Source organism: Oreochromis niloticus, linkage group LG7, assembly GCF_001858045.2.
Source record: "Oreochromis niloticus isolate F11D_XX linkage group LG7, O_niloticus_UMD_NMBU, whole genome shotgun sequence".
NCBI lineage: Eukaryota > Metazoa > Chordata > Actinopteri > Cichliformes > Cichlidae > Oreochromis > Oreochromis niloticus.
The window spans coordinates 38522287-38545431 of record NC_031972.2 but is presented as its reverse complement, the minus strand read 5'-3'; the positions used below and the strand labels follow the sequence as shown (position 1 = coordinate 38545431).

General features: G+C 39.1%; 2 protein-coding genes across 7 annotated transcripts in view; one reads left to right on the top strand and one right to left on the bottom strand.

The window, feature by feature from the left end:
- The window catches only part of ptprz1a (protein tyrosine phosphatase receptor type Z1a), a 78887-nt gene extending 60780 nt beyond the window's left edge, over positions 1-18107 (top strand). For 4 of the 6 annotated variants that reach the window (XM_005458364.4, XM_005458363.4, XM_005458365.4 and 1 more), the window contains 16 exons: positions 271-356; positions 2369-2389; positions 3403-3499; positions 5077-5159; positions 7094-7228; positions 7479-7613; positions 7965-8140; positions 8229-8364; positions 9476-9622; positions 9787-9880; positions 9973-10046; positions 10183-10299; positions 10667-10822; positions 10976-11118; positions 12821-12956; positions 15701-18107. In XM_005458364.4, the coding sequence (XP_005458421.1) occupies positions 271-356; positions 2369-2389; positions 3403-3499; positions 5077-5159; positions 7094-7228; positions 7479-7613; positions 7965-8140; positions 8229-8364; positions 9476-9622; positions 9787-9880; positions 9973-10046; positions 10183-10299; positions 10667-10822; positions 10976-11118; positions 12821-12956; positions 15701-15853 (1889 nt within the window). In that variant the 3' untranslated portion in view covers positions 15854-18107. Of the gene's footprint in view, positions 1-270; positions 357-2368; positions 2390-3402; positions 3500-5076; positions 5160-7093; positions 7229-7478; positions 7614-7962; positions 8141-8228; positions 8365-9475; positions 9623-9786; positions 9881-9972; positions 10047-10182; positions 10300-10666; positions 10823-10975; positions 11119-12820; positions 12957-15700 lie in introns of those variants that run through there. The other 2 variants (XR_003220970.1, XM_025909139.1) reach the window with 2 other exon arrangements.
- A 1948-nt stretch (positions 18108-20055) lies between these two features.
- Positions 20056-23145, bottom strand: part of aass (aminoadipate-semialdehyde synthase) — a 48487-nt gene continuing 45397 nt past the window's right edge. Inside the window, exons 21-24 of the mRNA XM_005458361.3 lie at positions 22764-22879; positions 20771-20859; positions 20511-20687; positions 20056-20386 (exon numbers count right to left, since the gene is read on the bottom strand). Coding sequence (XP_005458418.1) covers positions 20268-20386; positions 20511-20687; positions 20771-20859; positions 22764-22879 — 501 coding nt within the window. The 3' untranslated portion in view covers positions 20056-20267. The remainder of the gene's footprint in view (positions 20387-20510; positions 20688-20770; positions 20860-22763; positions 22880-23145) is intronic.

Genomic DNA, 23145 nt, shown 5'->3' with positions numbered 1-23145 from the left:
TTTGTAATTATTTTGAATTTGAGTTTAAAATTAATTTAATAAGTTTTGTATAAAAGCTGTAACGTGGCAAATGAAGTGCATACTTTCTGGATGCACTGCATACCAGTTTATTTAGTTAAATATGTTATTATCACAGCCAAGAAGTCCAGAAACTTTCTTTTTTGTGTTACAAATTGGACAAAAAAATTTTATTTGGAACATTTGTTAGTTTTTTGTTTTGTTTTGTTTTTTGTCATTGTTGTTTTAGTTTTGTGGGGTTTTTGTTTCCAGGTGAGCACAGGGCTTTTCCAGTGAAGGATTTTGTCAAGCATGTTGCTGAACTTCACCACACTCAAAGCTTCAAACGAGAGTTTGAGGTATGACAAAGATTAAATTATATAATACAATTTTACAGTGGTGCAATTGTTATAACACAAAAAGACCCCTGTCATAGGGTGGATTCAAACCCAGGACCTTGTTGTTGAGCTGAGTTTGGATTTGATAAGCAGAAGATTTTTGTTTGATTTTTGTTTAAGTTTTATGTTTGAGTAGTTGTGTGAGTGGTGTTAAGCTGGTTTTATGGTCCTCTCAAATGTGTCCATCCATGTACACTATTCTGGTTGGACAGAGGGGGAAAGGGCTTTTCCCCAACCCAGATGCACTCCTGTGCAGTCCAAGATCCTCACATTGCTGAATGAAATCAACTGCTTAATGGTGATTGGTTGATGTGTGGGCAGGACACAATAGCAAAGTTCACCGGGAATGGAAGAACCTTGGAAAAAACACTTCAGCAGAAAAAATTCAGTATGCAAACACAAATAGTGGCTGCACTGGACACTTAACAGGTTTTAATACTGTGTTTCACTTCAGCTCTTTGTAGGTTATAAGTTCACTGTACTCAGTGGCTAACTGACTGACCAACAACAATGCAAGCAAGAGTGGCCCACAGACCAGTTGTAGCATATACTTTATACACTGATTCTATCTGGCAACAGAGCTCACTGCAGAGAGACGGGCAATCCATGAAGTGAAGCTAACACCAAATGTGCTACCTTTGCTGGACCATAAAACCAGCTTTATGTCTGCATGGGAACATAATATCGTCTTATATTCTAGCTTGCTGCTTAGCTTAAATATTGCCTTTATCCATGATTATATGCTTCATAATAAGGAAAGAAATCTTTAAAGCTTTAATTTATTGACTTGAATTAATCATTTGCAGAGTATAAGTTGTTGTTCTTCTTATCTCTTTGTGTAGAGTCTTCATTCATTCTCATGAGCACTGTTGACTTTTACCTGCTGACCTTCAGCAGAACAAAATGCTACTTAATGAATCAAAGCTCCAGTTTTCTTTGTTCTGAAGCTGCCACTGAAGAAAAAATCACCAGAACATTAAGACTTGAAAGAAAAATGGATTTTTATGACAGGGAGTATGCCACCTAAAGCAACTGTATTAATACACATCAGATGGTAAAAATGAATACATTTATTCAGGCAACAAATATAAATAATGATTCAAGTCTGTATTTTTACTATTTCCCATACATTTCCCAAAGGTTTGGTAACCCTCTGCATGCATCCATGAACCTCCTCCGAGATCAGCCGTGCTTCTCAAACTTTGTCTCCAAACTGCCCAGCCTGATCTGTTCCTCATTTTTAATCCTCTCCATTCTGGTCACTCCCAATGACAATCTTAGCTCAACCATCGTCTTTTTGTTAGTTCCACCATCTCCAAACCATACATCATGGAAGGCCTTTCTACCATCTTATAAATCTTTCCTTTCACTCTTGCTGCTATCTTTCTGTCATGGGGTGATCCACCCACCCCACGCTCCTTGCACTCTCTTCTTCCCCAGTCTGTTGCATCTCTACTGCTTGCATGTTCAATTCTATCTGTCTCCCTCTCATTCAGTCATATCCATTTTGTGTTGCTGCTGACGACTTTCATTCCACTTTTTTCTAGTCTTTACCTCCACCTCTGCAGGCTCTATTCCACCTCTACTCACTACAGATCACAATGTTGTCTATAAACATTATCAGAATCCTGCCTAACCTCATCTGTCAACTTGTCCATTGGGAATGAATAAATAAATGAATACGGAAAACATTTGGGCAACCGTCATACTGCCAGTTCTTGTTGCTTTGGGGCACATCCTATAGTGAAACATCAAAAGTGTGATATGGGTTAACCCTAACAAATCAAAATGCTGATGGGAAAATATTTACAAACAGTTTATTGTGATTTCTCCTTCATGTTGGCAGCAGTTGTACTGTGACATAAAGCTATGCGGATCTGTAATTTGTAATTGTAATTTGTCCTTTTGCACTTCTTTGGTTTTTGTTGCGGAATTGTCCTGCTTGTCTGCTGCTGCTTCGCCCTCAATCTTAGACACTGAAGCCCAGTTACGAGGTAAGCCCCTGTCAATTATTCGTGTTGCTGCATACCACCAGATGTGTTTCTGTCTTGTATTGCACGCTGTTTCTTTGTGAAAGTATCAGCAAAGCATGTTTACTCTGTGGCAGCAGTAGAGGAAGGAATGACTGCATTATGATGCAGTCATTCCTTTGCATAATTATTACAAAGAGTAAAATGTCTGCATAAAGGTCGTTTCTACTTTCAAGAAATCCAACAAAAACATCCAACAAAAATCTGTTGGAAATCTGTTAAAATCTCAAAATCTTTTAACCAAAAACTGTTTTGGAAAACTAGTTGTATGAAGTTTTAAAATACATGCACTATATTGGCAAAAGTATCCACTCGTCTGCCCTCACACGCATATGAGTGACATCCCATTATTAATCTGTAGCGTTTAATATGATATTGGCCCACCCTTTGCAGCTAAAAAAGCTTCAGGTGTTTTTGGTAAGGCTTTCTACAAGGTTTAGCAGTGTGTTTATAGTCATTTTTGACCATGCTTCCAGAAGCACATTTGTGAGGTCAAACACTGATGTTGGATGAGAAGACTCTGCTCTAATTCATCCCAAAGGTATTCTGTCTAGTTGAGGTCAGGACTATCACAGTACCACGCTGAAATTCACTGAGCTCCTGAGCGTGACCCATTCTTTCACAAATTTTTGTAGCAGTCTGTATGCCTAGAAGCTTTATTTTGTACACCTGTTGCCTTGGAAGTGATTGCAACACCCGAATTTAATGTTTGGATGGGTGAATGAATACTTTTGGTAGTAAAGTGTATCTTAAAAGAGAATCTAATGCAATGTTTATCCTTGATGGTCTGATCCGCAGCTATTGCAACAAGCGCGTGGTAAATGGTTTTGAGTAGAAAGGCGCTTTCTATCACAAGTTTACTTTACATTGTAGGGAATGTAAACTGAAATCTGCCAATGTGTAACTGTACTCACACACGATACATGTACCTAGGCTCTGAAGATGTTAAGCTTTGCTCTGTGTGTGCATGTTTCTAGGAGGCACAGATGTGCACTGTGGACATGATGATGTCTACTGACAACGCAAATCATCCAGACAGCAAGACTGAAAACAGACACAGCAACATTTCGGCCTGTAAGTACAGGTTCAGACAGTGTGATGTGCTTCATGTTCAAGCTTCAGAACAGTTTCAGATTTCTAACTTTTACCAAAGGACTTATTTTCATCTCTTAATCACAAATGAGATGGATAAAAGGCATAACATAGTTATGATTATGTTAGGTATTTTAGGATATTAATTGTTAAGATTTTGCTGAGTCTGTGTGCTCTGCTAGTGTTTATCAGATGCAAACTAATGTTTCTGTTGAGATGAGTTTTAAAAGATGGTTTGCACTAACCAAAGCTCATTTTCTTCTGATGAAATAAAACATTTTTTTTATAAAACTTTAAAAAGTTTATATATTTGAAGGGTATATTAAGGGAAAAAATTCAACATGCAATATATCCTACTAACAATATTTTGCGTATATAATATATACAAATAGTTAATTCCTGTGTTTGGGGTATTACAACACATTAGTAGGTCATGGTGGTGTTCAGCCTAAGTTCCTTTCATTACAAGTACACATAAATGTTATTCAGAAACACATACAGTTGTAAGTACATGGTAAGGTATGTGCGGCCACAATACTCAACAGAGCACCACTTATAGATTCTTCCATCACTGAAACTAGTCCCACAGTGCTACTGTTTATGGCACACTGAACAAAACTATAAGGTCTAGTAGTCACAAAATGCAGTTTTTAAATGATAGTTTCATTTATTAGAGAAAAAAAGCTACTTAACCTACCTGGCTCTATGTGAAAAAAGTAGTTGTCCCTTCTTGTTAAATCTCGACGTAACTATGATCAACCAGTATTTTTTTTTAAAAACTGAATGTAATTTCAATAGCCATGCCTAGGCCTGATTACTACCAGACCTTTTGAATCGAGAAATAGCTTAAGTAGAACAGAGAGAGAGTAAAAGGTTAAAAGATCCCAGAAAGCAACACATCATGCCATAATCTAAAGAAACAGTTGAGAAACAAAGTCATTGACATGAATTAGTCCAGAAAGAGTTGAAGGCTTTGGGACTCCAGCACAGTATCTGAAACATACCACCTCTGAATGGCTCAAAACCCTAAACCAGTCAGATTTAGGCAGCAATTAGTTTTTCACATTGGACCAGGTTGGTTTGGGTGCACTTTTCCCTTAATAAATAAAATCATGATTTAAAAACTGCATTTTGTGTTTGGTAGGTTCTGTATTAAAATGCGTTTACATTTAAGTGTGACAGATGAGCAAAAAAATAAGAAACTTGGAAGGGAGCAAACAGTTTTTAACAGCACTATATGTTTATTTTTGTCAACAGTAAAGTACAGTAGAGGATCTAGAGAGTAACTGGCCCATTTCAGGACTTTCCTCCAGGATTACATCCCTGAAGAGATCAGGACTAGAATGTAATTGATAGAGTGTAAAATTTATGACTCTATCAGGCGATCCTGAAGCAGAATGTCTCGTCATGCCCTGAAGTTTTTAAAATTTCAAAATTAGATTTAATGTCCATTTTGTATGGAAGATGTCAAATTTGCTTACGTATCTTTATCTGATGTAAAATGAATTAATCTAATTTTTTATCTTTACTGTTTGTCTGTGTCTGTCTTTGCCTGTCAGATGACGATACCCAGGCACACCTCTCACTATTGGCCAACAAAAAAGGAAAAGCAACGGATTACATTAACGCGAATTACGTGGATGTAAGGAAAACATTTTAATAAGCTACATACAAACTAAGGCCTTCATCCTCACTCTGAAGCTCATTTCTGTTTATTCAGCCTCTCAAACAAACAGTCTAAGGGTATTTTTATTCCCAGAGCCACTCAACACTTCCCTCTAGTCTTCCAAAACCAAGTCAAGTCTCCCTGCTGCATATTTCTAAACCTATTCACGAGAGGGGACCTGCAAAGCTCTCTATTATGCTAGTAGCGGCACCAATAAAACCTTATTTCCAACATCTTGTTGTTTTGTGAAAAGCAGAAGCGACACAAAAAGACCTCTCTGCAGTCATGGCCTCTCTGGAGAGCCGGCATACAGGTTAGAGTTGGTAAAAGCACATTGAGAATCTCTACAGCTCCTACTTTTGTCTGCTTTTGGCGCATTGACGACAACTTCATGCTGTCAGTCAACTGAAGGTTATCAAACTATTAAATGGAGTGATTGAACGGCGCTCTCTCCTGAGAACATGTGACAGTCTTCTTTCCTGTGTTGGCCTTAACTAAACAAATCACCAGAATTCTGCCATCTTGACATTTTTGTTAAAACACACACACACACACACACACACACACACACACACACACACACACACACAAAAAAAACATATTGTCCTTGATGAGTTTTGTTTGATTTGGCAATTTAGTCTCCAATTTGAGCACCTAGAGGAGCTGTTTTGGGCCCTTTGTCAGGAGTAAAACAAATCTAGTAATTTGAGTTGTGGGATTTAGATTGACTGTGAAGTGCATTTAAATGCTTCATTTTCAACAGGAGAACAAATAGGAGGCTCCAAGTGGACTTTGAGGAGAAAATATTTTTTGAGCACATTTTTTTTAAAAATCAACTACAACAAAAAAACTTTAACATAAAAAAGCTACAAATTCTAATGAAACAGGTTGAACTCATATTTACTTGAACTCATATCAGACTGAACACACCAGGAGTTTATGAAAATATGCTGGTATTCCTGAACTAGCATCACTTGTAGACTTTCTACAAGTCTAATTTTAGATATATCGCACAAATCCTAAATATTGATTTAATATGAGCTTTGAAGTAGATATCCTGATCAAAAATCACTCCTAAGGTTTCTGAAAGTGTTACTGAAGGCCAAGGCAATGCCATCTACATAAGTGTTAAGAGTTGGTTAGACACTGTGTTTCTAATATTTTAATGGCGAACTACAGTAAAGACAGTTTTGTCCCCATTTTAGAAGTAGGAAATTGTCTGAGACATGACACAAGACATGTCTGAGTTTAACGACTTGATGTGAATCATCTGGCTTCATGGATAGATAAAGTTGGCTATCATCTGCATAGAAGTGAAATTGTATGTTATTTCTTCTAATAATATTGCATATTATTTAAATGTATAATGTCAATAGAATTGGTCCTTGAGAAAAAGAAGACTCAACATTTACATGAACAGCCCGGATAGATATAACTCAAACCACTGTAGTGCAATTTCTTTAAAAATTAATTCATTAAAAACTCTGTAGTAAAATATTGCGCTAAGTGTTATCAAATGCTGCACTGAAGTCTAGCAGGACTCTGACAGTGTGTAAGCTCACTGTCAGAGGCCATAAGAGGTCGTTAGTAACCTTTAGTAGTGCTGTTTCTCTTCTGTGATTCTGAATCCTGACTGAAATTCTTCAAATAAACCACTAAATAAATAAATAATAAATCCAGATTCATAAAGGAATGGCGCAACTATACTTGAAACAGCTATCAATGTGGTGTTTAAGCATTCAGAGCAAAAACTCCAATGCACAATCTTTTTGATACCTGTATTGTTTTTCACATTGCAGTGTAAAAGTACATGAACACAACAAAGTCAGCAGAACAAATTTCCCGTCTTGCACATACACCTGTGACATTCTGATTTGCCAAAGATCATGTCAGCACTTTGTGTTTCTCAGGGTTTTAAGAAGCCACAGTTGTACGTTGCTGCTCAGGGGCCTGTGAGGCCGAGCATTGAGGACTTCTGGAGGATGATATGGGAGCAGAACATCTGCATCATCGTCATGATCAGCAACCTGGTGGAGAAAGGATGCGTAAGTGTCTCGTCATAGTTTCTGAAATTACATTTATATTTTTGAGTTGAAATATATATGAACATAATCTGATGACAGACACAGAGTGAACTTGTGTACACTCATGTTGGTCAGTAAAGGAAGAAGTAATTCTGTAGCTTTTTTAAAAAGAACCTTCACAGTCCTCTTTTATGAATATAGATTATCCAAAGAAGAATCTTATCCATCACATTTCTTTTAGCATTATATGCATGTGTTTACTGTGTGTTAGAGAATATGTGATCAGTACTGGCCACTGGAGGTGCAGGAGGAGTACGGCAGCTTTCTCGTGACTGTGAAGAGCACTAAAGTCCTCGCCTACTACACCCAGAGAACCTTCACCATCAGAAAAATCCAGATAAAAAAGGTCAGCCTGTAGCAGTCACCCTTAAGTATCCTGAGTAATAACAGAATTTTAATTCATTTTTTTATAGCTCTAATTCACAAAGATAGTCACTTCAAGAGAAATAAAGACGCTAAAATATTAAAAAGGAGTTCCCTTAATGTGAACCAGTTGGGGTGAGGGGAAAGAGAATATATACAATATATTTAGATTTTCATGTTACTTGTAGCTAGGCCAAGTAGGAGTGGCAAGAAATTATTTTAGGGTGACGGTACCACAGTAGATCCATCCATGGATGGCACAACCCGAGTGATGTCAGTGAGTCACTGTTGGTATCTTCCTGTTACTGACTGGTTTGTTCTTGTCCACCTGCAGAGTTCTCAGAAGGGGCGGGCCAAGGAGGGGGCCAATGAGCGGACTGTGACACAGTATCATTACACCCAGTGGCCTGACACTGGCGTTCCAGACTTAGCTCTGCCGTTCCTCAGCTTCATCCACAAGTCGTCCAGAGCCAGGACAGATGACATGGGGCCACTGATGGTTCACTGCAGGTGGGAACTGGCAGAAAGAGCTAAAGATCTCATTTTCATTGGCAGCTGAATATATATGCTTAACTTTAATATTCTCTTTGCCACGCAGTGCTGGTGTTGGCCGGACAGGCACATACATTGTCCTGGACAGCATGCTGACGCAGATCCAAAATGAGGGCTCCGTCAACGTCATGGGCTTCCTTAAACAGATTCACACTCAGAGGAAATGCCTGGTGCAGACAGAGGTCACCCTTACTCCTGTCCATACACACCCATACCCATAGTCAGCAACACACCACTAATAATAATACTAGCTAATAATAACGACTTCTTTGTGGATGGTAAATCCTGAGTCTCTACATGGCAAGTTCAGTGTCATTGATCCGTGCACCCAGACTGGAACAACTGACATTAAATTTGAACCAAACATTAATGCAGCCCAGAAGATTAAAAAAATAAAAAAGGAGAATCTCACTGGCAAGATTTTTCCTCAAGCAAACCCATGCCTTGGTATGCTGAAGCATTAGCGGTGCCTTTCACTGGAGCTAAGGGGTTGAGCCCAACTCCTGAAAAGTAACCCCACATCCACCAAACATTACACTTGACAGATTCATCCATCGGGCTGCCAGATGGAGAACCATGATTCATCACTTTTCACTGCGTTACACTGTTTAGATGCAGCTGCTTGGCCATGGAAACCCACCCCATGAAGCTCTTTATGCACTGTTCTTGAGCTAATCTGAAGGCACATGTGGTTTGGAGGTCTGTAGCAATTAACTGCTGAAGATGTTACACACTGTCCACTTCAGCATCCGCTGACCCTGCTCTGTGGTTTTAGCGGCCTACTACTTCAAGGCTGAGTTGCTGTCATGCCCAGTCTCTTCCACTTTGTTAACGGTTGACTGTGGAATATTTAGTAGTGAGGAAATTTCCCAACTGGACTTGTTGCACAGGTGGAATCCTGTGACGGTAGCATACTGAAATTCACTTCAGTGCCTCAGACTGACCCATTCTTTCACAACCTTTTGTAGAAGCAGTTTAACAAAGGTGTCTGATTTGATACCCTAGTGGCCATGGAAGTGATCTGAACACATGAATTCAATGGTCTGGATGGGTGAATGATTACTTTTAGCAATGTAGTGTACCAGTATGATATAGAGGGGTTACTTTGACAGTTACTTTGACAACATTTTGATCACCTTTGCATACACCCTCTACATTCATTCCCATAATGAGTGACCACAACTGTAGACATTTCTTTCAACCATATTTTGATTCTGTGTAGAATCTCCTGTTATGAGACTGTTAAAAAGGTTTAAATGACAAATTTAAACTTCCTGTTTTGTCTTTCTGCAGGAACAGTATGTTTTTATCCACAATGCCCTGGTGGAAGCCATCTTGTGTGGCGAGACAGAGGTGGCAGTGGCTCAACTGCATAAGTACGTGGACAAGCTGATGACCCCAGGGCCTGATGGAGGAACGGGGATGGACCAACAGTTCAAGGTAAGCTGATCACCTTACTCTCAATATGTTTCATTGAGACAGACACAGTCTCAGACAGTCTTCATATTAGTTAGTATGAAACTGTTATCATACTTATTATCAGACATCTTTTAATGAAAGATGGGTTTTTTTAGTTGTTTACAGGTTTTTGATGTTTTCCACAGATGGTTTGTTACACCAATCTGAAGCACTGTGACTATTCCACAGCTCTGCAGGACTGCAACTACAACAAGAACAGAAACTGCTCAGTGATACCCAGTGAGTCTGACACACTCGTCAGCTGCAGCTGAAAATACTGCACATACACAAAAACATCTGTCTGCACAAACATGTTCTATCTCATTTTGCAGTTGAGAGGTCACGAGTGTGTTTGCCGAAAACAGCAGGGGAAACAGCAGACTACATTAATGCATCATACATCGCAGTAAGTCATATATATGTATATGACTCTGCGTGTGTGTGTGTGTGTGTGTATATATGTATATGTATATATCATTCATCATTAATAGCCACAGTTTGAAGTAATGAGACATTTAAAGTACTCTGACATGTTCCTGCAGGGTTACAGGCACACCAAGGAGTTCATCATTACCCAGAAACCTTTGCCTGTCACCGTAAAGGACTTCTGGACAATGATATGGGACCACAACGCCCAAGTCATTGTGTCACTGCCTGGGGTGAGGAACAGTTCTTTTTAAAGACATGACTTAAAGAATCTGGTGACTAAATCCTCCTGGGGCTCTTTGTACCTGTTTGTTCCTTTAAATTCAAATTTTATTTTAATATTTATTTTATATCTCAAAAAATCTTTTCTGATTTAATGGTTTGTTTTGTGGTAAATGTATTGAGGTTTTCTTGATGCGTTAGCCCAGACTAGCGATCTGTTCAGGTTGTACACGACCTTTTGAAGAAAGTCATGCTCTCTCTACAGTATCATGGTACATACTGTAATTACAAGCAGCCAGGTTGGAAAACATGTAGTTGCAAGTTAGAGATATCTATGAATTATCAGAAATGCAATATAATGATTTCTTGTGTTGGTAGATGGAGGAAGAAGCAGAGCCATTTGTTTTCTGGCCTTATAAAGGGCAGCTGATCAGCTATGAGATGTTCACTGTCACTCAAAAGAGTGAGACTCATGTTTGTCTGTCCAATGAGGACCTGCTGATAGTTCAGGACTACATACTGAAAGATACAAAGGTTAGTAACATGGCAGTTTGAATTCCCTCTAAAAAATGTATCCCAGTTTTAATTTAAAACCCAAGCCCATAAGAATAGTTGTCATGTGGACATGAAAACTCACTCTCATGATCTACTGTGACTGATGTTTGCTGTCTTTTCTTATCTTAATAGAATGACTACGTTCTTGAGGTGAGACACTATCGCGCTCCCAACTGGCCAAACCCAGACAGTCCCCTCACTTCCACCTTTGAGCTTCTCAAATTGGTGAACGAAGAGATCCTCACAAAGGACAGCCCTACTGTGGTCCACGATAAGTAAGACCCTTGGGCTACTTACAGTACTGTCGTCTGGTCTGATACTTGTTTTGTAATCTATATATTATTTACGATCCATATCTATGTATCTGTCTGTCTGTCTGTCTACCTACCTACTCAGGCCTTCTTGTCCAACCTCTGAACCTTCTTGTCTGACCTCTCTGTCAGGACGCTGGTTCAGCATTTTGAGTTTATTCTGTTTTGTGATTCTTTGTATTGTTGGTTTAGGATCAAGTTTTATACCTTGAGTTTAGTTCCTTTTATATTTTGAGTTTTCTTGTCTTTGGTTTATTCTCTATTAGGTTCCCTTTGTGTCTCCAAGTCCTAGTTGTTTATTTTTCGGTTTACCTGTTTTGGTTCATGTTTGTTAGCAGCCAAAATAAAATGTTCACTTTTTGTTAAAAATCTATTTTTGCCTTTGATTGTCTGCATTTGGGTCCTCATAAAAAGCTGCATGGTCTGCAGCCACAGACCGTGGCATTCCCAAATGCGCTTCTAGAAAAGTGGCCAAACTTCCTCATAAACATACAGTTGAAGCTGCAAAGGGTGGGCTGACATAATATTTACCCTATGAATGAAGACAGTACAAGACGGGGATGTTTCTCAAGTTTATATGCATGTGAAGGCAGACAAGCAAATACTTTTGGGAATATAGTGTATATAGTGGAGATGGAAGTTGTGGGTGTGTTTGTATATATATATATTGATAAGATATATATATAGAGAGAGAGAGACGTTGATTCTCTGATCCATACCACTACGCTATACAGCGATGACAAGGCCGCTAAAAAAGCTGCAGCCACCAAATATCAGCAGAGAATAAGCTAAGTCCTGAGTCAGCTGAATCAGAAGAACAAGATCCGTGCAATCAACAGTGCCAAAGGAGAAGAGAGAAGCCATTGGCATCAAGGCAAGCAAGCTACTTACCATGTATGGAGGGTTTCACCTAAAATCCAGCACCTGAGACTGTGGCCAAGGACTAGTGAGTGTCAGAACTACTAACCAGGATGACACAACAAAGATCCATGAGTACATCAGGAAGATGGGCACATAGCATTGCTTAGTAAATACCTCAGGAAGCAGAAACCAGAGAAAGAAGAAGAGCAAGAGCTTCCATGATGACAGACCCGCAGGTACCACTGACAAATAGAAGAAGGGGCTGATATTAAGAAATCCCACCAGTAGCTGTACAAAGCTAGATTGGAAGACATCACAGAGGCACTAATCATGGCAACAAAGGAACAAGCTCTAAGCACAAGATCCATAGAGGCTGGGGTCTAAAAAACTAGATAAGACCCCAGGTGCAGTCTGTGTAAAGATGCCCCTGACACAGTCCAGCTTATAACAGCAGGCTGCAAGATGCTAGCAGGCAGGGCATACATGGAACGCCATAACCAAGTGGCGGCCTAGTCCACAAGAACATGTATTGAGTATGGCCTGGAACTCCCAAGGTCAAAATGGGAGACGCTCCCCAAGGTGGTTGAGAATGACCAGGCTAAGATCTTGTGGGACTTCCAGATACAAACAGACAAACTGGTAATGGCTAACCATTAGCCAGCATAGTGGTGGACAAGCAGAGGAACACAGCTGTAGTGATAGATGTAGCTATGCCAAGTAATAGCAAAATCAGGAAAAAAGAAAACACAAGAAGTTGGAGCCACTTGCCCATATAATTTTATTTATTTTGTTTTTTGTTTTTTAGTGTGGGTGGGTTTACAGCAGGACTGTTCTGTGCTCTCTCGTCTCTGACTCGCCAGTTGGATGCCGAAGCGTCAGTGGATGTCTTCCAAGTAGCCAGGCTGATGAATCTCATGAGACCTGGAACCTTCAGCAACATCGTAAGTTTGTCTGTCGCACAATAATTTTATTGTAATGTAATATTGTAAAGTGTACTTCATTAAATTATAATATTTAAAAAATATATAATTAGCATCAAAACAACAAGGCAGTTGTTTTTATTGTAATAGGCGCTTTATATTTGGGGTTTGTTTGTTTTTTTTGTTTAAGGGTATAATATGCCTTAATAGCTGTGGCCTTTTTCAGCAGGAAAACAGCAGTGAAACGGCAAGAAGCACAACAATGAGTTTGAGGTGTTGACTTCCCCTCCAAATTCTCAATCTAATCAAATATAAGCAATTGTTTTTTTTCCAGCACTTACTGGACAAAACAAGTCTGATCCATGGAGATACCTTCAAGGGGTACCAACATAATTGTCAATTCATTTATTTTTATTGCCACCTTGAGGTGGCTACAATCCCCTCAAGTTTTATATTGTAAAGTAAAGATCCTACAATAATGCATAAAAGATCCCAACAATCAAATTACCCTATGAGCAAGCGTTTGGCAAGATTGGGAAGGAAAAACTCCTTCGAAGTTTTGTACAGTTTCTGAAATAGTCCACTTTCTCTGTTGATAGAGTGACATTGACTTTGAATGGAGAAAGTCACTGCTCACGTCTACTTGCTTTGTATGAAGGTTAATAGTTCAAGTGATGGGACGCTTTTCATGATCAACCAGCATATAGCTATGTGCTGACTTAATGACAATACAGTAATGTTATTAAACTTTTCACCCTACAGCCTTCATTTTACCCTCAAAATGTAGCTACATCACATGAGCCAAGGTTTGGGGGTGAGACTAGGTTTCACAGTGGGTTCACCCGAAACCTTGCCTGATTGTGGCCCACAGCCGTTTTCACACCTTGGCTCGTGTGATTAGGTAGAGGATCAATAGGGGGTTCATGTTTGTTAGCAGCCAAAAATAATCAAAATCAAAACAATCAAATTGTAAAATTGAGTTTCAATAACTGCAGATGTGCCTACCTTTTTAATTAGGGCCCATTTTCTCTCACAAGCAACCGATTCTGGTCGGTTCAGAATATCCGGCATACTTAAAACACCTTTGCTCCGATTCTGTTCACCAGTGGTGTTCATCTACTCAAATCAATCAAGCCCCACGTTGAGTGTGCCAAATTGCAGGGTTTCTTTATGAGAGAGAAGACAAATATGGTCCCGTTATAACTGGAGCATATATATAATTATACAGATAAAAATAAATATACTTTTTGACCTGGAGCCATTTGTTTCAGAGGAATGCCATTCTGTGCTCCCATTAACTCTTATTCACTAATTTCTCCAACCAGTTTTGGAGAGAAAGAAAATAACTTCAGTTTTTAACTTGCTCTCTTGACCTCAATTTAAGCACCACACATAGCAAAAACCCACACATACAGACAGCAACTTGTCAGGATGCTCACAGTTTTTAAAGCACATCAATATCACATTTGCTCTGAATGTGATATGGAGAAGCCTCATTTTAAAGCCAATTTGTGAGAGGAGTGCAAAGCGCTTCTCTTACAGGCATGACAGAGAGAAAAGGGGCCATTTTCCATGTCACGCCTCCCTCATTTGAATATCAATTGTGGATTGGTTGGCCTGTGTCATAGTCCTGCTCCCTCACCACTGGGTCATGTGTTTTGTCAGGAAGTCTGTCAGTGGCTTGGAGTCTGCACTTTCACTTCTCTTGGACTGACAATTTTGGGTGCAAGGGACATATTTCTCATTTCTTTTTTACATCTGACAACTTTCAGTATGTTTAAAACAAACAAACCACTTTTACAGTGTCTGCCACTTTATTAGGCACACTTGTTTTCACTGTACACAAGCTGTTTATCTAGAACCTTTCGTTCACATCCACAGTGTTCCACATCCTTGCAAAAACTTTTTGGAATTGAATTGTAAATTCTAGTTGTTGTAGAAGGATTTTAAATTAGATTCTGAATTTAACAGGGAGCCAATGTATTTTTTAAAAAGCCAATATGAGAAAAATATGCTCTTTCTTGTCAGTACTTTTGGATCAAGTAAAAGAGTTTTTTTTTTTTTTTAGCAGAGTTCTATAATAATGACAGCCTACAAATGTATGAACTAGCTTTTCAGCAAAAACTTTTTTCAGCAAGGCAGCAGCATGGTGGTTTGGTGTTTAGCACTACTGCTTCACAGCAAGAATGTCCAGAGATCAACTACACCATTTGGCCAGAGCCTTTGCGTGGAGTTTGCATGTTCTCCTTGTGTTTGTGTGGGGTCTCTCTGGGTACTCCAGCTTCCTCCTGCAGTCCAAAGACATGCAGTTAGTGGGGTAAGATTAACTGATAATTTTAAATTGCCCATAGGTGTGAATGTGAGTGGTTGTCTCTGTACATCAAATTGGCTCTCCAGGGTATCCCACCTCTCCCGCTGTAGTAGCTGGGATAGGCTCCAGCACTACCTCCTGAGCCAACTCGCAATTGTACAGGTCATCTAGTAATTAGAAGGTTGATGGTTCAATCCCTGGCTACTCCAGTCTGCCAAATACCCTTTTGCAAGATAACCCTAAGTTGCTTTCCAATGTATCTATTGTGTGTGTAAATGTTAGATAGAAAGCACAGAAAAAGAAGTGGATCAGTGACTGAGGCAAGTTGTAAAAAGCACTGAGTGCTAAGGCAGAGTAGAAAAATATAAGAATCAGTCCATTTATGCACAGCAGGTCAGTTAAACACACAAAACTGTATAATGAACATATAATGAGTTGTTTACCCATTTTCTAGGAGCAGTACCAGTTCTTGTACAAAGCCATGCTGAGTCTCATCGGGACACAAGAAGACGAGAAAACTCAGTCCTTTGACGCTAACGGAACCATCGTGACGGAAACCACCAGCACCGCTGAAAGCATCGAATCCCTGGTGCCAACGAATAAATAAAACCAACAAAAAATACTACACTTTTACAAATGAGCAACAGCATTTCGTCCCTTCCCTGAAACCACCAACAGAGCTGCTAGTGAATCCAGACTCTCGCTACAATCACTCAAGAAATCTTGTCATTCAAGACTCTGCCTTTTGTAGATTGAGACTGGTATGAGTTTCCTCTTTACAGTTTTGTAATGTGTGCCTTTTTGCTCATCTTGAATTTTTAACTGTGATATAAGCTGTAGACTAATTGTTCAATGTTTTTAATGCTGTACTGCCCTGAGACTAACTGTCAACGCCAATCTTGTATTTATTGGCGCTGAGCCAAATGTGGGGGAAAAGGGAAAAGCTGCATCTTTTTACATCAAATGCTAAAGTCAAAAGAAAGACTCTTTGTCAGACTCTGTCAATATTATTGATTTTGTTAATGTGTCTTTAACAGAGCACTTGCTCTCTTAAATGTAAATTCTGTTTAAATTGGTGTAGCGTGCTGAAGTCAAATATAAAATAAGGGTATCGAATAGTAGATTAATGTACTGTAAATAATATTATAATAATACCCTGAATGGACCAAATTTCTATTTATGCTTTTCACCTTTGCTTTTATTTTTGAAGGGTTTAATTCTAATTGCCTAGCTGCTTTTATACTATGGATTTTGTAACAGTCATGCATGGGTACTGACCTTTTTGGTTTTTTGGTTTGTTTTTTAGCTATAAAGGAATCGCTGCTGGCTTATTAGCTAAGGGATTAAATAAGGGAAGGAACACCAAAGGGAGCCTGTGAGAGTGTTTTGTTACTGTGTGTTGAACCACAAATATACCTGCAAAGATGCAACAGACACATGAACTATTAGAGGTTTGCTCATTAGTTAGTTAAATACACTGTTTTGCATACAAGTGATGTTGGAAATTTCCAATTTAAACATTTGGTGTCAAGGTGATGTATTAATTCCATTGTAGGCAGCAATTAGCAAAACTGTAGATTAGCAGAATGAGTTTCAGCTCATTAATATGCAGCCCTACAGAGAACCAACAGGAGGCAGGTCAAAGGTCACAAGGTCCAGACAAAAGAAAAAAAAAATGAGGAGAAACAGCCTTCTGTGAGCCTGACAGGGGAGAGATGTTACCGAATCAAGAAACACAGAAAATGGAGACATACCCAATTCCATTTCTAATGATGATTCTTGTCTGTGGATTATACAGTTCCCTTAACAGAGTCATGGACTAATCCCTGGTTATTTCAGTTGATTTTTGCATGTGTTAATCCAGGCTAAGACACTGTAAGAAATGTGTCTTTTCAGGACAGAAAATAGGTCAGTGTCCAGACGCTGTATCCACACTTTAATTTGCATTTTTGACTTTTCATGAATACAAACTTAATTGTTCTCTGCTTGGTGCCCTACTTTATATGGCTGCATTTAAAGAAGGAGCAAAAATGCTGATCATCCTTTTCTGAAGACTTGAGCTCAACTAATTAAGTGATCAGAACCATGTCACAAATATAAAAGTCACAAAAAAGCAATACTGGTGCAAAAGTTTGCATTGCACAATAACTGTTTTTAATATCTTAAAGCTTGGTGCTGACAAATACCAGCCATAATTATAAACATGTACATACTGTGTATTGATGCAGCAAAAATTGTGCGCTGCAGCCTATATCATCATTTGGCCTCCTTTGGGGTCAAGATGATGTATTAAGTCCATTCTAGGTACCATTTAGGAAAACAGTAGATTAGCAGAAGGATTTTCAGCTCACTGATATCCAGCCTTACAGGGAACCAATGGGAGGCAGATAAGTAATCGATAAAAAGAAAAGTAAGGGAGAACTAGTGCGTGAAATGGGCAAATCAAGAGTGTGGAAAGTTCTGAAGATAACAAGGAAACCGTTATTGCAGCTGTAGACCGCCATAATTGTCTTCCAGTTGGGTCTGTGGGTGACATGTTCCTGTTGTGGTTGGGAAGTGGAGGACTATAGCATATAAGAATTATATTTATTATATTGTGCATTTTAGGACACAGTAAAAGATCAATCAAAAAGACAAATAAAAAACATTCATTATTATTCAGTGTCATATTCTCTGTCACTAACAGATTTAACATGAACACATGAATCCAAACCACCTTAAAAATACCATGTGGTACTAATAGCTAGCACTACAGGGGAAGAGCGACTCTAAACCTTAAACATTGGATAGGGAACATGGTGAACCATTAAAACAGATCTTATATATATCTGGCTGCGGAACACTACTTTAACTCCTAACTATACTCACTTTTCTGTTTAGGTTTAGAGGCAAAGTCACAATCTACATTGTAGAGAAAAAACAAACAATAAAAAAAAACATAAAACATGTCATTTAGTGTATTGTCTGATAATGTCTAATTTAACAAGAACATATGAAACCAAATCACATTAAAAATCACAATCTGAGTTTGTTTGTTTTAGATGCAAAATCAAAGTTCTACAGACCAAACAACAAAACGCTGTTTTTAAAGCCTTGTCAACACCTATCACTAACACAAATATATAATAGACATCTCTCAGGTTCATGTGAAATTTACCTACCTTAAAGGAAGACCAAGAGTCACCTCTGCTGCTGAGGATAAATTCATCTGAGTTGCCAGCCTCAGAAATCACAAGTTAACAGCATCTCAGATTAGAGCTCAAATAAATGCCACACAGCAGACACATCTCTACATCAACTGTTCAAAGGAGACTACACGATTCAGGCATTTATGGTCAAATGAAACCTCTACTAAGGAAAAGCAACAAGCAGAAGAGATTTGTTTGGGCCAAGAAACACAAGGAATGGACATTAGACCAGTGGAACTGTGTGCTTTGGTCTGATGAGTCCAAATTTGCTTCCATCCGCCGTGTCTTTGTGTGACACAGAAAAAGGTGAACTAATGGTCTCTACATGCATGGTTCCCACAGTGAAGCATGGAGGAGGAGGTGTGATGGTGGCTTTGCTGGTCAGACTTACTCAAAATTCAAGGTAGACTGAACCAGCGTGGCTTCCACAGCATCCTGCAGCAACACGCCGTCCCATCCGGTTTGTGTTTAGTTGGACCATCATTTATTTTTCAACAGGACAATGACCCCAAACACACCTCCAGGCTGTTTAAGGGTATTTGACCAAGAAGGAGAGTGATGGAGTGCTGCACCAGATGGCCTGGCCTCCACAGTCACCTGACCTAAACACAATCGAGATGGTTTGGGATGAGATGGAGGCAAAGGGGCCAACAAGTGCTCAGCATCTCTGGGAACTCCTTCAAGACTGTTGGAAAACCATTTCAGGTGACTACATCATGAAGCTCATTGAGAGAATGCCAAGAGTGTGCAAAGCAGCAATCAAAGGAAAGGGTGGCTGTTTTGAAGATTCTAAAATATAAAACATGTTTTGAGTTACTTCATACTTTTTTGTTTACTAAATAATTCAGTATGTGTTCATTCTTAGTTTTGATGCCTTTAGTGAGAATCGACAATGTAAGTAGTCAGGAAAATAAAGAAAAACATTAAATGAGAAGGTGTGTCCAAACCTTTGACTGGTAAGTCTATATTCCAGCTACATACAGAGCTTTGCGATATTGATAAACTGCAGGTAGTAATGAAGGAAACTTCTGCATATTAAGAAAAAAAAATCCATAACTAGACAACTATATAAGACTGACGTAGTCATGATGTCACATATTGATAAGTCAAGTCCTGTAGTGACTTCACTTAGCACTAGCTTGGGACTCCTTGAAGCTGGATTTGTGTCTACTCCCGGTTTCAAGCAGAGATCTTTCTTGTGTAGGCTGAATGTGTTAACCACTACACAAAGTTCCCACTAGTCTTTTGACTCTAATGGGGGACAAAATTTTTAAAATCTGCCTCATGTTGCTTTCAATAACTACCGACTGTTATCAGTCAGTAAAGTGTTCGCTGAGGTCACATGAGGGTAATTCTAGACTTCAATAGAATCACACACAAAAAGAGGAGTTGCCCTCTGGCAGCCATTAGAAAGAATACAGGATAAAGGCACTTGGCACTGAATTTAACACCTCCACCAAGCCTGAAATGGAATGAAAGAACAGTTGTCAAGGTAACAACCGCACACATGCACATACATAAAAGAAATTGCTGGATTTATCAGATGGTACTGGGAGCATTATTTGGCAATGGAAAAAGGATTGCCCACACAAGAAGGTACAACAAGGTAAACAAAACAATCTACAATGCTTCAGATAAATTTTTATTGTGAATTGAAAAGATCAGGAAGCAAACAACCTTCCTGGGTAGGCATGTTAGAGTATTATTATAAACTCAGAATGACAGCAGGTAGGTGAGCCAGAATCTGTCTAAAGAGTTTAAAGGTCGATTTATGAAATGAAATGTAGACAAGACTAGAATTCACAGTTATTTGCTCTCCTTGGTGTTGTAGCTCTACTCCTGCAGGGTGCTTTTGGAAATGAAGTGTAGTCCTTCCTCTTTCAGCCTGGCCAGCACTGGTTCGTAGATCTCTTTCACCATTGGAACCACCAGACCCTTTGTGCTGATTTCACCTACAGAGTGAGTATACAGAGCCGGTAACATTATACTCTCAAGTATTTATCTAATATTCAGTGAATAAAGTTGGTGACTATATCTAGTTTGAACATAGTTTGAAAGCAAAGTGAAATCACTAACCGTTAAGAACCATCCGAGCAGCAATGGCTAATGGGTATCCAACAGTCTTGGCCATGGCTGAGAAGCCGGTGGGGTCGCCATACACCACCAGGCTGATGTGTTTGGTCTCCAATTCCCCAGTTGGATAGCGAATCCCCACATCGTTTCTCATAACGATCATGTCTCTTTCTCCCTTATCTGATGACAAGAAAGAATAGTTTTTTACACCTGGTGTCACATTTAATATTCCCGTTCTTCTAATCTGGTATTGTTGAGCTCACCAAATGAAAGTTTAGTTTCCAAATGTTTTGCAAGGGCAGCCAAAATGCTCTCTGCATGGGGCACTAGCTCATCGCCAAGCATCCCTAAACTGCAGAAATAAAAAAAATGGTTATTAAAATAACATAACCATTACAAAACAATACTTAGAGCTCGAAAGATAATTACTCTGCCCTAATAACCCCACACACTGCAGCGGAAGCCCACGTGTCCTTGGCTACATCTAAAGAGATGAGCATTTGCTTTTTGTGGCTGGGTTGCTGGTGAATTGAATAAATGAACAACAAGTCTTTCAATGTGAGCTGCAAGCGCCTTGCTTTTTACCCTTTAACAACACAGATGGAATGTTTCCAACAGTTCACTTTACCATCAGAGGAATTTACATTTCAATGCCAGTGTGACCCTCTTGCCTTCACTGCCAGCACTGTGAGAACAATGACAGCATGAATCCTTGGTCTGAAGAGACCCTTGGAAAAGCTAATTTAAACTGATGATTGTGCATACTACACCACTTCAGGCGTACTTGTTAGGCAGGCAGTGAAAAGTGTGTAGAAGATGCATAGCCTTGCTCTTGGGGTGCTGTGTATAGGGACAACGCAAACTCAGAAGAGCAGTATCAATCACCAAAGAATATACCAGATATTTGGATGTCTGCTTAAGTAGTACAGGATAGTAGCAAAGGATTTGGAGCATTTCTTTCCTGCAAATGACGAAACAATTCAAATTGTTTCAGGCTTCACTTCATCTTTATACTTTTGATAATCACTTTCTGACTTGATAAGGACAAGGTGCCAACTCTCACACACTGACAATATGATACAGGCTTTTACCTTCTCATGGTTTCAGACTGGCCAAATAAATTGAATAAAGGGAGTTTTAACAATGCATTTAGCTTCAGTGTAAACCATAGATGGTATAAACCAGCGGTCCCCAACCCCTGGGCCATGAGCCGTTTGGTACTGAGCCGCGAGAGTTGTGGCTCGGGTGTGAAATTTATGGTTTTCAGGGTTTTTATCGTTAACTCAGTCTTTTCCCGTGTTGTAGTTGTGTCTTATTTTGAAAGAAATATTTGCATGTTACCATAGCGACCGGAGAACATTAAGGGGCAGAGAAGAGGATGTTACTATCAATGTTGTTGGCGCATTTCAGGAAGATGCTGCTAATAAAGTTACACAATTAGTTATTATTATATTTACAAAATACCACAGTTTGTCTTTGTCACATCATTTTATTTTGTTGTATTTATCCTTGACACCTTAAAGGCCGATCCGTGAAAATGTTGTCTGACATGAACTGCTGGTACAAACAATAAAAGGCGCTGTGACATCACCCACTGGTTTATGAAGTCCTCTTTTAAAGACTCCATCTTCGTGTTTTGAAACCCTATATAATGAGTGAGGGATAGATCTGCCTGTGAAACTACTAGTTATTTGCCAGTGATCATACACTAGATACGAGGCTCAAAATGAATAAAATTTACAAAACTATTCATTTTAACCCCAAATGAGTGACTGACCCATACATTAATCAGCAAAATGTTGTGCACAGAGGCCAGGCCCAAGTGCAGTTTTCTTATTGTGTCCTACTGGACCAGACTTGTTTTTGCAACCACAGGATAGATCCTTGTTATCATTAGACTTAATAATTAGATTATAAGGCCACTGGACTCAGTAGTATATAGAGCCTAATCCTGGTTTGAAAAAAATATTAACATACATGGCAGCCATTTCTGGGTTCAAGAGTCTCGAGGTCCCTCACATTTTTATTTTACTGTTGGTAAAAACAATTGTTCCCTTTTAAGACAATTTCTATATATCAGAAAGGCTTGAAAGTGAAAAGTGATTTAGTTTCTGAGTTACCTGAAGACTTTTTAAAAGGACCCATGAACACTATGAGAGACATGGCTGTTAAAATCTTGAAAACACAATAGGAGAGAGACAGCTTTAGGTGACTAAAAGAGGCATGTTTCTTTTTTACTTCAGGATGGTTTCTCACCATCTCAGAGTGTCCATCTTGAAGTCATCCTGCCCTGTGTGTTCATACACAGCTTGTTCAAAGACATTTTGGGAAACAGAAGAAGATAAATCCATCTGCTGACAGAGGAGTTCTTTCTGTAGAGAGAAGAGAAACAAGTCACTGCATTGCATTAATGTTTCATGAGACTTCAGGGCTACATTTTGTAGGTGGGCTGCTATTTATTTGGTTCTCTTTGCATTGTCTTTCCAGATAAAAAGTTCTGAGTGTTTTCAGAGAAAACTCTTGTTACATCAATCATCATCAACCAGCTTTTGATTTCTGATAAACACAACTCGAACACGGAGCACTAAGGCTCCTTTTTCCTGTCAAACAGATAGCAGATGACAAATATTATCTGCTG